Raw genomic sequence first — 15,252 nt, forward strand, 5'->3', positions numbered from 1 at the left:
AAGTTGATAGTGATAAAGTATTGTGCATTGGCCCCATCATATGTACAAAAAAGTGCCCTCACTCAAATGAACAAATTACATGCAAAATATTAGTGATATCATTTAATATCCTAGAGCTCAATGCAGCCAAAATAAACCGCAATAAAAGTGGTTTTTATAGGTAAAAGTGATTTCATCTCTAAGATATGAATGTCCAGAACTTTTTACAAGTTCCATATACATGATACACAATTGCAGCCAACCACAAATTAAACACCATAAAAAAAGTTAAAATGAAAACACAGAACATACTTAATTTTTTATTTTGAAATTCCCTATTCCCTCTATACAAGAACCTTTGCTGAAACACTTTCCACAAAGGCAGCAGTGAATTTTCAGAACATTTTACATTTTTTCCCCTCAGCAAAAAGATAAATCACAGTGTAAATTATATTGTTCTGCTGTCATCTTTGGCTGGGGTTAGACCCAGAAGTTGTTGACTAGCAAACCATTATAGTCATATGTTGCTAGTGCTCCTCAGGCCTTTAAGCTACAAACTCAGCAAGGAATGTTTGCATTTAATCTCTTTAAGGTACCACCAGGGGGTGTGACAGCATTAACTTCCATAAACTTTTATAGACAAATGGAAAAAATCTACAAAATTAGCTAGTAATATTACACAGCAATACACACTTTTTATACTCTACACAAAACCAAAATTCTTGGTCTTAATGGCGAGTAGCAATTTCTGTTTGAGAATCTGTTTAGAGGAATAGAGTGGGACGTAAAGTCGAGAAATGCAAGTATTTGCGGTAGGAAGATGTTGGTCATCTGGCGGTCTTATTGTGATTGAGGGCATAGGCTGAAATCCTTCTTCACTGGCTGGTAATGATGGGCTTGATGTCCAAAAGTAAACCTAAACAGGAGTATAATAATTATAATTTTGGCTTTTAACAGATTAACATTCAACCCTTAATTCTGGCATATATACATAGACCCCCATTCTGGTGTTAAAACCTACAAAGGGGTAGTATTTTGAACTGGGTTTTAAATTTATTTCTTGTACTGAAAAGGAAAGGTTCAGGGTCAGAAGAGAAAAAAGTGTCAGATATGGAGAAAAATGACTGTTTCAGGGCCTCAGTTTCTCATCTGTAACATGAGGCTGTTGGACCAAATGTTCTCTAAGGGCCTTTCCAGTGGCTAAATTCCATGGAGTATCTCTTAGGGGAAATAAGGCACAAGGTCTCCAAAATAAAAACCTTCAAAATTCACACAGGTTATCAGAAAAGTTACTTTACATTTTATCTACTAGCAAAATAATCCTGTATTTTCACAGCATTGTGATACAGAATAATTTTGTAATAGTAATTAAGAGCTGGGGAGCATCTCCTGTACATCAAAATCCATGTAATAAGCCATATTGAGTTTTACTACACATCTGTTTTGTCCAACATAGTGGAAATAAGATAAATGATAACTTCTACTTTACTTTCCTGAAATATTTGTTTTTATTAATACACATCATTCCTCACTGATCCGTACATATATACATACATATCATTCTTCATTGATAGTAAGACAGTGCCTTTCTCTTAAGGTAAAGCTTTTTAAATCTAATGCATTTATAGTGTACAACTAAACAGACAAATATACCCAACATCCCAGAGTGACTAGGAAACCTGAACGAACTAATCTGCTATTTTCTGAAGCACGGTTTTATGAGAAATCTCATCTAGAATTCTATAGAAGGGGACAGAAAAAGAAACTCTGGTAAGTGTCAGGGTCTGTAGAATCTTCAAAGAAACATAAAAGGGATGGAAGGTACTCTAGAGATAAAGCTGGTCCAGTCCACTCATTTTATAGGTAAAAACAAGCTTAATGTAAAGGGTTTCTCCTCCAAGGATAAATGTGGTTAACCAGGGTAGATGACTATATCACTGGACATCCAAGAAGCTGGACGAAGAAAAATAATGGGGGACCTCTCAAAACTTCTACTAGTGAACTGTGACTCTTGAAGAGGGAAATAAATGATGTCGTTTTACCCAATAACCCTAGAAACTGTTTAATTTACAGGACTAATAATTCAAGGAAGAACAGTTTGGGAAACTGTGTTATATTTTCTTGTCCTCCTGCTCTTCCCCTCAGACACAACAGGATAAAACCAGCAATATGTGAAGGATGACCTCCCCAAAAGAGGAAGGAGAAGAACAGAAAAACAAAACTGTCTTTTATTTCTTTTATTTCTGACCTTCCATAATTTCCTTAGCCAAATTAAAATGATCAACCATTAAAAACTTAAAACAAAAGGCTATCATACACAGTATTTTAGAATTTTATATTTTCTTTTACAAATTTTGTGAAACTTTAACTTACAAGATCTTGTCGTTCTGTCATGCTCATCTTCTCTACTATTGACCAGAACCAACGCTTGAACTGCAAGAGCTTCTCAGCATTTTCTCCTAAGAATCAAGAATATAAATTCAGTATACTGTATTAGTTATATTTTTAGCGTGGTGTTTCTTATAAAAATAAGATATAAAATCAAAATGTTATTTAGGATGGGGAGGTCTGATTCCTGATACAGGAAATTAGGACCATTTGCATAATGTAAAATCTTATAGTTCATTAGTCAATCCTGACTCATGATGACCAAGACTATAAAAATGAACCACTAGCCTCAGAATTGCTAATCACGTAACTTTAATCCCATCTGTACATCAGGATTCTTCTAATGACCTTAATTAAATTAGTGCTTCTCAAATTTTAATGAGTTTACAAATCACTTGGGGGCGGGTCTTTTTAAAATGCAGATCCATTCACTAGGTCTGGGGGAAGACAGGGGAAAGGATCCAGAGACTATGCATTTCTAAAAAGCTTCCAGCTGATGCCAGTGTTGCTGATCTGAGGATTATACTTAAGAATGTCTTTATACATACATACATAAATATATATATTTTTTCCTTCCTAGGTTTTTGGTTTGTAACTGAGACAAATTCTTACAAGTATTGAAAATGGTATTATGGGGCCGGCCCTGTGGCCCAGTGGTTAAGCTTGCGTGCTCCACTTCGGCAGCCCAGGGTTTTGCAGGTTCAAATCCTGGACGCGGACATGGCACTGCTCATTAGGCCATGCTGAGGCGGCATCCCTCATGCCGCAACTGGAAGGACCCACAACTAAAAATACACAACTATGTACCGGGTGGCTTTAGGGAGAAAAAGGAAAAATAAAATCTTAAAAAAAAATTATATTAAAAAGTAGCACAAGAACTATTATACAATAATCTATATGTTGCCAGGCATGAAGGAAAAATAAAAACTTATCCAAATTTAGCTTACTATAATTTAGCTGAAGCTGTTCATAAAATACGAAAAATAAAGGGGAAAAATAGTACCTTCATGGATGCAATAATCTTAATTACAGGTATAATCCTCTCATAATGAATTTCTTGGAGGTTCCAGTGTTTTACTGGCTAGTCATAGCTAAAAAATCTATTACTAGACAATAGGACTTTGAAAGAAAGAGTTGCAGCAAATCAAGCACCGAAGGTAAATGTTATTCCAGGAGGATTATCACTACCTCTTGTTATTCTTTCTAGATTCTCCATGTGTTTGTGGGCTGTTATGCATTTCTAAGTGTGCTGTGGGTCCAGCTCTACAAAGCAAACATCATGCAAATTCTTTAACTAGGGAGTTTAAGAGACATGAATCAATCGGGAAAGACCAACAGAATTGTCATACAGACTATTTTATCTTCATATATAAAAATCCTTTTTACACGGTTGCTCACCACAAGAATTTTTAATTGTATTCACACTAAACCATATATTCTTTAAAACCTAGAATAATTAAGCAATAAAAGAATTAAGAATAACCAAATGCTAAACCATCATAGTTCAATCATATCTTAAAAAAATGTAAAAAAAATTTTAAACCTGAGTAATACAGCATTTCTCAAGCCCTGTAAATATATGTAAGAACCAGAAACTCAGAAAATGCTGACTGACCAAACTATATAGTTTATTCCTGAAATAAACATTTAAAAAGTTTCATACCTGACTCATCATTGAAAGAGGTGAAACTGATCAGCATTTGCACATTAACTTCACCACAGCCATTTACCAAAAGCCTGAAATCTTCTGCTGTTAAATCTTCTAATGAATTTTTCGGAAGCACATCCAATAGACCTTTCCTCATTGCCTAGAGAATTTCAAAAATTACCCTTTTATTACTGCCAGTACTTAATTTTCCATGTAGCATTTATTGTTGTTAAAGCCCACTAGCTAAGTTTAGTAGCCTCTCTAAGAAAAGTAGTTCTCATTTTAAACCAGAGAGAAAAAATTAATTTCTATATTTTTAATTTATTAACAGATTCAACAGGCAGAGGGAAAAAAAAAAAACGTATCGTGAAGAGACTACAGGTTCAAAAGTGAGTTAGTATTGTTATATACCAGAAGTTAACTGAAATAATTTTTAAAATTATGTTAATAACAAACAGGATAGCCATTAAATAAATAAGAATAGATTCTATTTGTCAAATCTGCTATCCTGTCAACATACTAGGAAAAGTAATGATAATGACCAAAACAAAACATCCCTGACACAAACCCTAAATCTAGAAGCTTACTGAGAAATTACCGTGTGCCAAGAACTGTTCTAAGCACCTTACATGGATTAATTCCTTTAATCCTATCCTCATTTTGCAGAGGAGGGAACCAAGGTACAAAATACTTAAGTAGTTTGCTCATGTCATACAGCTAGAGCGTGGTGCTGCCATGATTTGAACCCTGACAGTACGACTCCAGAGCCTGCACAATTATTTCCAGCACAGGGATCAGCAACACTTGAAAAATATTTTACCATAGAAGGGGAAAGAGTTAATATAAGCAGGTCTGATGTTGCTCTTTAGAAGGGCCTCATTGGGGGGGATGGCCGTTGGCTGGCATTTAGAAACTTGGATTTTAGAATGTTCCCTACATTACTGATATGGCTATTTTGAATGACTGGGGCAATGAACCCTGCTGTAACAGGCTGCCTAGACTATTTATGCAAACAATGTGATTTATGATGAGCACATGCTTTCCTCTGGGAGTCTGAATTTCAGTGATCAGAGCTGATTGCACAGACAGAAAATGCTTATGGGATTGGCCTCCAATAAAACCCTGGGCTGCGACTCTTACGTAGGCTTCCCTAAGCACAGACACTGCACACATATTGCTGTAATTCACTGCTGGAGGAGTAAGTGTGTTCTGTGTGCCCCCAGAGAGAGAACTTTGGAAGGCTGCACCTGGATTCCACCAGACTTGGTCTGATGTATTTTTTTTCCCTTGCTGAGAATCCTTTTGCTATAATAAACCATAACTATGAGTACAACTGCCTCTGAGTCCTAGGAGTCCTTCTAGTGGGACACCAAAAGGATGGGTGGTTGTAGGACCCCAAAATAGTTGTTTCAGTCCCAGAAGCATCCTTTCCAAACTTTTACTCACTAAGGCTACTTTGTGATGATTACAGGGTTTTTCCAAGTAGTTTTACTCAAAAGAAAATAAGTACTTGGTCTGGATTCAGGTGTAGTTTACACTGTATATAAACTGATTGACTTTTCATAAGTAGGTTGAATACGCTCTGAGCTTAGTTTACCACACAGGAGGACACAAATAGCCTCATCAGATCAAGGAACACTTTCTAGAAAACACTTACATGTAATGGCTGTTCTGCAACTACCAACATTCTGTGCTCTGCATATTTCCGCACATACTCATACACATTCTGGGGAGTGACTGGTATATTTACACCATTAGGAATAAGTTCAACCTGTAAAAAATTTAGCAGTTCCTTTAAAAGCAATTTTGTCAAAGCAATAATAACTTAACAGTTCCTAAAACAATTTCCTAAAAACAGTTTCTAAAACTTTTAAATCTAAAGATAATTCTGTATCTGACAAGTATCTAAGAGATGCAAACATTTTAGGCCTTAAATAAGTAAAAGAAACTCTTCTGCCTCTTAGTCTGTCTCACTAATTCTCCATCCATCTCTCTCTCTACCTCTAGTACTGTCTTTTTTCTATGTGTATTTGTGTGTCTGTGTCGTCTTCTCTTTATTGGTCACTATCCATCTAAATTGTTTCCATACAAGACAACAGACTAACCAAATTTTCTTGCCAGAATCAGAAAATTACATATTTGCTTTACCTGTCCTCCACCCTCTTCTTTACACAGGTCAATTGCAAATGCCAAATCCATTGCTGAGAAAACAGCATCAGCATCTGAACTCTGAGAAGCGAGGATAAGTTGCCGCAAACTCTCATACATCACAGGGTCAAAAAAGGCAAAATCATGCCAATTGACCTAAGAACGTAATCATAAGAAACTCAATTATGAAAGAAACATCCTTACTGAATTCATTAGTAAATTAAAGTCTATGATAAAGAATTTTATCTAATTTGAAGATAACACTGACAGTGATAAACAATAATCTTCCACTAAATATATAGAGGCAAAATTTTAATAAATATTTGGCTCTGGTAATACATTTAATTTTTAAAGTATAAAAAGTGTAATATATATTTTGAAAAAAATTTAAAGCCAATAGTGTAATAATTCTAAGTTCCAAGTAATTTATTTGCAAAAACCAGCACTAAGTATTAAACAGTGATTATGCTGAGCAGCTGGTCCTAAACTAAATACACATCCTGTTTGGTCTTAACGATCATAAAATATAGATTATTAATTCCAGATGATAAATTTGATGCTTGAAGAAATTCAGTAACTTGCTGAACGTCACATTATTGGGTTAAACCTGAGTCTATTTGATTCCATGATCTTCTCCATAATCCTTGTTAAAGGCTCAACAAATGAATATTTCTAGGATGCTGAGCTTTTTAAATCCAGTTCTTTGCACAAGAACATTTTAGCTGAAACACTTTAAGAATTCAATAGGGTCAGAATTAAGAAAAAAAAGAATAAAAAAAGAAAAACTATATATATCATAATATGATATGTGGTATTACAAGAAAACAATATTCATCAGTGGGCTTGATTAGAGAAAATATTAACAGACTACAGCTTTAGCAATGCTAATTCATATCAGATCAGTGATGTGCATCGCTGGAAAAAGACTATAAAATATTTTATTGTTTTGTGTCAAGTAATTCCTTTGAAATACCTTTAGGAACACTGGCAGTTGTGTTTTAAGTCAAAAGCTGCATAATTAGTATTATACACTAATTTTAAAGGATGTGTTTTTCCCCTCCCCCTAATCATAAAGCAATGTGCAGGTTGTCAAACTATCAAAACATACAAGGAAAATAAGCTAATTCTACCACCCGAAGATAAGTATCAAGCATGCTGTGCTATATTTTCTTACATTCTTTAGTCCCTCCTCCCCCATGTACATCTTACATATAATTTTGAAGCTGGAGATGCTCTTTTCAATACAATACTACTACTCTTCCACTACTCCCTGCTAGAACTAATAATGATGGTTAAAATCTACTGGAGCACTTACTATTTTCCAGGAACTAGACTGTTTTCCTTACCATTTTATAATGAGGAAATATGCCTTAGGGATCAGGGGATTTGTCTGCAACAGGATCCAGGTCTGTCAGAAACCCCCAACCCCACCTGTGTCACTCACTGTGTTATGCTATCTCCTCCATGTTTTGAGATTTTTCCCATGTTATTAAATGTTTGAAAATGACTTATAATGGCAAAAATGCTTTCAAACTTAATACTAAGTTAATGCCATAAACAGTATGATATAATTATTTTATAAAAGAAAAGTTTGCAATTGTAAAAGCAGTTAGGTTCATTAAAATCACTTACTTTCCTGCCAAGCAACACTTTAATTACGTGTCTATTCAATGTGATAGGACATAGTTCATTCTGTAACAGACATAGTCCAAGAATCCTAAAAACAGGGAAATAATATTTAAATTCAAAAACAATTCTAGAACACATACAACCCCACACTACATACATAATATACATACAATATTTTTAGAATTTTTCTACAGCCTCATTTCTAATCAGTATGAAATAGAGCATACACACATTTTAAAAGCTAATATATTTTAGAAAGTCTCATAAACTGAAAGTTTTTAAAAGTTCAAATATAAGATTAGAGTTATTTTACCTGCCAATGTTTCTGAAACAATTCAGCCTTGCTTCTGTGTTTTTGCCAGGCCTTGGAGTATAAAATCCTCTTTTTCCAGGTTGGTAAAACAAAGGGGCATTGTCATCCCCATCATCTGTATCATCTAAATCCATATCTACTACACTTCGACTAGAGCCATGACGCTTTCGGTTTTCCTAATAACAGAATATCAGAGATTAAGCCCCAGTTTGATTTTAAAAATAAAACCTAAGAACTTGTTCTCAAAATCACTCAAAGTGAAGTCAGATAGAGCAACCTTCATATTTAAATGTAAATAAACTTTTTAATTCATCCTTTCAGAATTGTAATATACAAAACTTGTGCCTTTTAAGTCTTTAAATTCTCAGTCCATTTAAATAAAATCACTTAATGTAACTTTTTGCTTCTTTCACGTTAATTCCTCAAAGATATTTTCACTGGGTATAGAATTCTGGATTGACAATTCTTAAAGCACTTTAAGGATGATGTTCCACTGTCTTCTTCGCCTCCACAGTTTCTGATAGGAAATCCAATGTCTTTCAAATCATTGTTTTCCTGTGTGTAAGGCACTGTTGTTTGCTGCTTAGTTTTACAGCAGTTTGATAATAATGTATCTAAACAGTTTTCCTTCAGTTTATCCTGGTTAGGATTCAATGACCTTCTTGAATCTGTAAATCTATGTCTGAGACCAAATTTGAAAGTTTTCAACTATTATTTCTTCAAATATTTTTCTGTAGCAATCTCTTTCTCCTCTTCTGAGTAGTCCCACAGTAACTCCTGTGGGATCTTATGATATGGTCCCACAGGTCCCCAAAGCTGTTCTTTTGTTTGTTCTTTGAAATCTTCTCTCTCTGTTCTTCACAACGGATAATTTCTATCTTCAAAGTGACTGACAATTTTCCTGTCATCTTCATTCTGCTATTAACCTATCCAGTGAATTTTTTTCTTTCAGATATTGTACTTTTAATTCTAAAATTTTCCCCTGGTTCTCTTTTAAAGTTTCTGTTTCTCTGCTATGAACCTCATTAGTGTTTACCTTTATCTCATAGGACATAAGATAAAGTCTTTGATAATTCCAACAAGTAGGTCATCTCAAGGTTGGCATACTGGTTCTTTTCCCAGGAGAACTGGTCAGTCTTTCCTAGTTCTTTGTGGTCGAGTAATTGTGGAGTGTATCCTGGACATTTTGAATAAAGTTATGAAACTGTGAGTCTTGTTAAAATGATAGAGAGAACGTTAATGGTTTTTGGCTTTACTAGGCAATCAGCCTGGTTAGGTTCATATTGGAAATGTCATCTTCTTAATTTTCAAAGCCTTTTATTTTTTATTATACTGTTTGGGTCTGCCCTGCATATGCCACATCTGAGATAGTTTGGGACCTGGACAGTGATTTATACTATAGTTTAATTCTCAGAGCCTTTGCTCTCCCAGCTAAGATGAAGTAACAAGGATCAGCTTTGCTCTTCTGCCTGAAACAATGCCATAACAGCTTTTTTAAGTTTTGACTTCCCTCTCAAATCTGTGTGCTACAGGCAGTTCCTTTTTGTCTTCTGTCCAGTTATTAGTTGTAATCAGTGGAAGAGATTGGGTTTGCTCCTTCTTGGCTGGCAGTGAAATTCTCAGGTAGCTTAAGAATGAAAAACATCATGCACTAAAAGCCTTCCTTACTGCTATACCGTATGTCCTATTTTCTCTGCATCTTTGGCACTCACTGCTTTCTTGAGGAACAAACCCAGGGATTCCATACTGCCTCTCTCCTTCTCTGCTATTAATTCATGACATCTCTAAATTAAAGCTTAATTCAGGCTGTGCTCGATTGGAGGCAACCAGTGAGTGGCATTACACTGAGCCCTAACTAAACCAATCTTATTATTTGATTCTGTACATGACACCTTTATACCTATCTTTACTTTTTTCTCTACTATAATCAAGCATGTTACTTATAAACACATAATTTCTTCATAAATGCAGCTTTCCTCCCCCTTCTGTAATTTAAATTCCAAGTGCTTATTATTAGCACATGTATAAAACATCCCTTACCTGTACCTTTTCTGAGGAGTCTAATAATCCAAGATCCAAGATACTGTCAGCTCCATTTTCCCTAAAAACAAACAAAAACCTTTCAGATTCCGGATAACTGAAACTTCTAGAATTTAGTGTAGAGAAAACATTAACATTTAAATTTATAAGAATTTATAAATACACTTAAGTTTTGAAGTAAATAAATATCCAGGACACTTACTGGTCTTAATGCAGTTCTAAGAGCAGTCAATAATGTACAAAAAAATGCACTACATGCTATATGTATGATTCAAAATAATGAAGCTAAAAGGCTACCTGATTTAAGACACAATAATTATAGTCGTCACAGGGATACCAAAACTTAAGTTCAGGGGGAGCATTGTAAAAGAACAGAAAGATGTTTAGAAGGCAATCACAATAGGAATCAAATTCTTTAATGTATTTAATTATTCTAGAACACTAATAAATTCACTGTTCACTCCATAAAGCTAGGTGAAAGCAGTCAATATTATATATTATTTGCATTCAATAGAAAATACTACTAAATTAGCAACCTTACATATATTTACAACAATCTTATCAAAAATGCACATTCCTCAGAACTTTTTATATAATGGGCTGAGATGTATCAGTGTGCTAGTACCTGTAGAAATAGGGAGGAGTAATAAAGAAACCATACATAAAAGTCAAGAAAAGAAAAATGTAGCAACAGCAAAGAAAATGAACTTTCAGCACTAGTCTTTGGCGTGGACCATTCAAAGGCTCTGAAACAGGAAAGTGGCTGGAACAGGTTAAGTGGCTGTTTAGTTTCAGTGGTTAGCCTACCTGCTTATCCATCTCTAGGACTATATGTAATTCATGACCAGGAAGAAAACACAGAAATTTTCCTCTAAAATAATTGACACTTCAAAGCCTCAAACTGGATATTAGAGCAGCCCCAGGAGAGAAGCACAGAATAAGTATGGCATATCTTTCTAATGTTACTTTTCTTTGTCACGTTGGGAAAAGAAGGATAAATAACTGTTAGATATATTGTTAAGTTTTAAAACAAATATATTACGCAACAGAAAGCAAAAACTTGCATGGATTTTTAAGGTAAAAAATGAGGAGGCCTAAAAGAAATGTCATGCTTATGGCAAGAACTCAGTGATTGTACCCCAATTCCTCGAGGTATTTGGCCTCTGCCATTGGGGTATTATGGCGGCGAACTAGAGATGAACTTCTTACAATTAATTTCTAAATATCAGGTACATAAAATATCTTCAGAACTTAAGTGACTGCTAAAATTCTTTGTAATACATGTGAAACTCGGCTGTCTCACCCATGGATTTTTAAGCCATCTCTTAAGAAACCATTTAAAGTCTTATACTTCATAGCATAAATTTCAAGATATGGCAGCACCCACATCCTAAAAATAAAGTAGCCTTCCCAACTGTGCACATTACCGTCCATGTGCAATAATGAGTTCCATGGCTTCATCCACTCTTGCTCTCAAAGAATCTTCACTTGCTAGAAGGAGAAGCAGCTGAGCTGGGGATAATTCCAGCAGCATGCCAGTGATTTTACTTGCAAATGCCTGTAAATAATGAACAAATGTTATTTGCCCCTACTCTCTGAAACTTCTTGTCTAAACCAGCAATCTTTTATCCAAAAAAAAAGAAGAAAAAAAAGTAAGAAACCTGGATAACAAATACGATAATTTCTAAACCAGCGAGGTATTTTATTAAATAAAACTGGAAGCTTAATTATAGAGAACTTTGGTAGGGAACGAACAGTCCATGCACTAGCAGAGTCTTGTTAAAGCTAGTTTAATACTTGTATGACAAGCCTTTTTTAAAGGTTTTTGATATCCATGAGTAAACACACAAATACTCAGTTTCCACTTTTTTTCCTCATCAGAGAGCCAAGAACGTTTCTTTCCTTTAGGGTAAAAAAGAAAAAAAGGGGAAGGAAGAAGTAAAGGAGTAAAAAGAGAGAAAAAGATGCCTGTATTTAAGGCTAAAGATTTACTGAAAGAAATAGATAATTGGTTTTCTCTGTTTTATTCTTTTGCTTAATATGTACATACGGTTATCTATGTAGACAAAAAACACAACTAGTTTATATGTTTCATATTAGAGGAAAGAAACCTCTGACAGAACATTCAAAATAAAAATCTTCCTGCAATACATATCAGCAGTAAAGTACATTATTTGCAATGTGTTCTAGCTACAGCTTGATAACAGGTAAAAAGTCTGCTTCAAAAAGTAACAATAATTGGTACAAGTAAATACAACACACAGATAATTCTTTAGCACAGAAGGAACCTGCAAGGTAGAATGCCAACCTAGCATAGGCAGGAAAAACAAACAAATCTCAACCTATATAATACAGTTACCCTTCAGCAAATGGTGCTCCTATCCCTCCTAAGCTTCCTTTTTACTGTAGTCCTCAATGACATGGCTTGCCAGTACCTGACAACTTTTAAAATACTAACTATAATTCAAAAGCAAAAATGCCAAGTGCACTGTACATACTGGTTGCATTGCTTGTACACGGGGATAAAGTCTCTCTCCAAGTGCCTGACGATGCGCTGGCAGAGGATCAGGATCATCACTGGGATTCCCTTCAGAGGCTGGTCTGAAGGGCCTAGTGTCGATGGAAAGCTGCCTTCTAAAGTCTCTGAAAAAAAACCAAAGCTATTATGACTTTATTTCCCTTGTCTGCAAAATGAAAATATTAGCACCAATAGTCATGAAGTTGGAAAACCTGAGAATACAGATAGCTCTGGTTATGGTACCAAGGAAGCAGAATGCCTAAACAGATAATGGTTGGGAAATAAAGATTATGTAGATTTTGTCACTTGAAAATCTGTGTATTTGCAATGCATAGTTCAATTTGATTCTAAGGGAGTAGGACCTTGAAATACCAGAAATCAAGAGGCCCACCCATAATTCCTGGAAATTTTAGCCAAAGTAAAATGCCACCCATCCTAATAGGAGAAAAATTGAAGAGTTTAAATAACACAATTGCCACAATTAAAATTTTACAACAAATTTCAGAAAGAATGATATAAAGTTAATAAGAATTTCCAATGATGAAGAACTTGAGTGGGATAAATAAAAAGCCAACAGAATTTCAACTGCCCTTGGGTTTATAAAGCAGAACACTTGCCTAACATTTGGCTAGACTATTTTAGCTATGATATATATATATCCAAATATTAGAACTTTCATTTTCTAAAAAATAGTCCATAACTGAGACTTATTTATAGGCCTACCTCTAATTCATCCCAAAAGGTGGTATTCAATAAAAGATAGAAAACTGTCTCACCTGTCCCGATCTCTCCGAGAACCTGCTCGCAAGCCACTACTCCTCCTCATTTCCCTTTCTCTCTCTCTTTCCCGATCCCTTTCTCCTCTGTTCCTTAATCTCTGCATTAAACCTGGAAGAAAATATAAAATATTCTTTGTTTAGATGAATGTAAATGCAACTACTTTAAATTTTAAAGTCAATGTGAGGACATGAGACAAACGTAGTAAGAATATGACAGCTAAAGATCACCTTCCTTAGCTGCTGTGTTAGTGCCTTTCTCGCACTCTCCCCATGGTTTGAGGGGTGGGAGTGATTGTGCAGAATGTGCCTGACATGTAATAGATGTTCACTCAGTAACTGTTTAATGAATTTATCCCCTTGTCGTGTGAAAGCTGTGAAATAATATGTAGCAACAGGAGCTATGTTAGTTTTACCATAAATAATGCTGAGATTTCTTACATGATTAAAGTCATATGTGAAATCTTCTCTACCCTTAGTTTTTGTCCTTAAGCATTATAACCACCAAGAACATTAGCTATTCTTATTTTAAAACCATAAGCATAAACTGAAGTATCGTTTCCTAAAGAGTGTGCAGCAAAGTTATTTTGAAACATTATGATTTCCCAGGTTTCCTCATTCACATTTGCCCATTTCTTTTTATTACAGGACTAGAGAAAGTCAAATGGTGAAACTAATGATGAAAGGCTGGGGTACTCTCCCCATCTTTCATCCTCAGTCCTTTCTAGAACTCATTCACAGCCTCTATGGAGGCAGTTTACAGAACCCCAATAAGATACAGCTACAGCCTAGGTAAAATAACAGGAATTTAGTAACTCCCTCTCTTTCAATTACTATATCCATCCACCTATAAGAGTGACAGTCTTCTGCCCCTACTTTTCATAAATCCCCAATTATCACCTACTTAAGGCTTTTGTAATTTTCAGAGATTTTTAAATTTGCTAACTATTATCTTGAAAATTAGGTAAGAATCCTAATTCCAAAGTGCTGGTCCTCAAGGAGGTAAAGAGCTTGCACCAGGGTATTAATATAGAAAATCTTACTACTAAAAAACAAAGTCTGGCTAAATTAAGCTATGAGGTTAGTGATATCGCTGATTTACATTTGGTTGCAGGCTCCATATCTCTTTGGGAACCGGTAGCAACTCTGCAAATCATACTTTGAATAGCAATGCTCTAGAGAATTGCATTTTCTTTTCAAGTATCTGTACTAATTAAATACAGGGATGGGGGCAATACTGCAATCTGCTCATTGAATTTTTATATTACCATAGATCTTACAACCTCCCACACTCCAAACATGTAACAACTGAGATGAAAAACTTACTAGTATAAGCACAAAGTTATGAAAATAATATGTCAGTAAAAGAGCAAACTGCTAAACTGTCTATTAGAGTACTTTAAACAAGATTAAATAATTAACCTAGAATAAAATTGTATAAAAATGTAAACGTACATTAAAGTTCTCCCACTATAAATACTTATAAAACCATGATTATCATTGTTTCGATCAAACAAGGAAAGAATTTTTATGATGCTTGTTATCTGTACTTACTTGTATGAGTGCCTTTGTTGGCATTTTGGATACAATCTAGATTTGGCAGTTTTTCATTTGACAAAAAAGCTTGTGCAATGGCTGTATAAAAACTTCGTGCTACACCACTGCCCTCTCCTGGCTCATCCTTAAATGTGACTTTTACTCTGTGTACAGCCATTGGTGTCGTTGCACATCTTCGGCCAAAGTGATTGTTAAGCTGCCTCATGGTCTGCTGAATAAGAAGATCTCGATCCCGATCAACCTATTATAACACACC

General features: G+C 35.0%; 1 protein-coding gene across 16 annotated transcripts in view; it reads right to left on the bottom strand.

Moving 5' to 3' along the window:
• Positions 1 to 286: 286 nt before the first annotated feature.
• Positions 287 to 15,252, bottom strand: part of UBR5 (ubiquitin protein ligase E3 component n-recognin 5) — a 123,721-nt gene continuing 108,755 nt past the window's right edge. For 15 of the 16 annotated variants that reach the window (XM_070630710.1, XM_070630712.1, XM_070630705.1 and 12 more), the window contains 12 exons: positions 14,994 to 15,237; positions 13,440 to 13,551; positions 12,644 to 12,788; positions 11,573 to 11,703; positions 10,146 to 10,206; positions 8,106 to 8,281; positions 7,796 to 7,880; positions 6,164 to 6,319; positions 5,673 to 5,786; positions 4,031 to 4,175; positions 2,353 to 2,438; positions 287 to 895 (listed from right to left, as the gene is read on the bottom strand). In XM_070630710.1, the coding sequence (XP_070486811.1) occupies positions 683 to 895; positions 2,353 to 2,438; positions 4,031 to 4,175; positions 5,673 to 5,786; positions 6,164 to 6,319; positions 7,796 to 7,880; positions 8,106 to 8,281; positions 10,146 to 10,206; positions 11,573 to 11,703; positions 12,644 to 12,788; positions 13,440 to 13,551; positions 14,994 to 15,237 (1,668 nt within the window). In that variant the 3' untranslated portion in view covers positions 287 to 682. The remainder of the gene's footprint in view (positions 896 to 2,352; positions 2,439 to 4,030; positions 4,176 to 5,672; positions 5,787 to 6,163; positions 6,320 to 7,795; positions 7,881 to 8,105; positions 8,282 to 10,145; positions 10,207 to 11,572; positions 11,704 to 12,643; positions 12,789 to 13,439; positions 13,552 to 14,993; positions 15,238 to 15,252) is intronic. The other variant, XM_070630699.1, reaches the window with a different exon arrangement.

The sequence above is a fragment of the Equus przewalskii genome, chromosome 8 (assembly GCF_037783145.1).
Source record: "Equus przewalskii isolate Varuska chromosome 8, EquPr2, whole genome shotgun sequence".
Taxonomy (NCBI): Eukaryota; Metazoa; Chordata; class Mammalia; order Perissodactyla; family Equidae; genus Equus; species Equus przewalskii.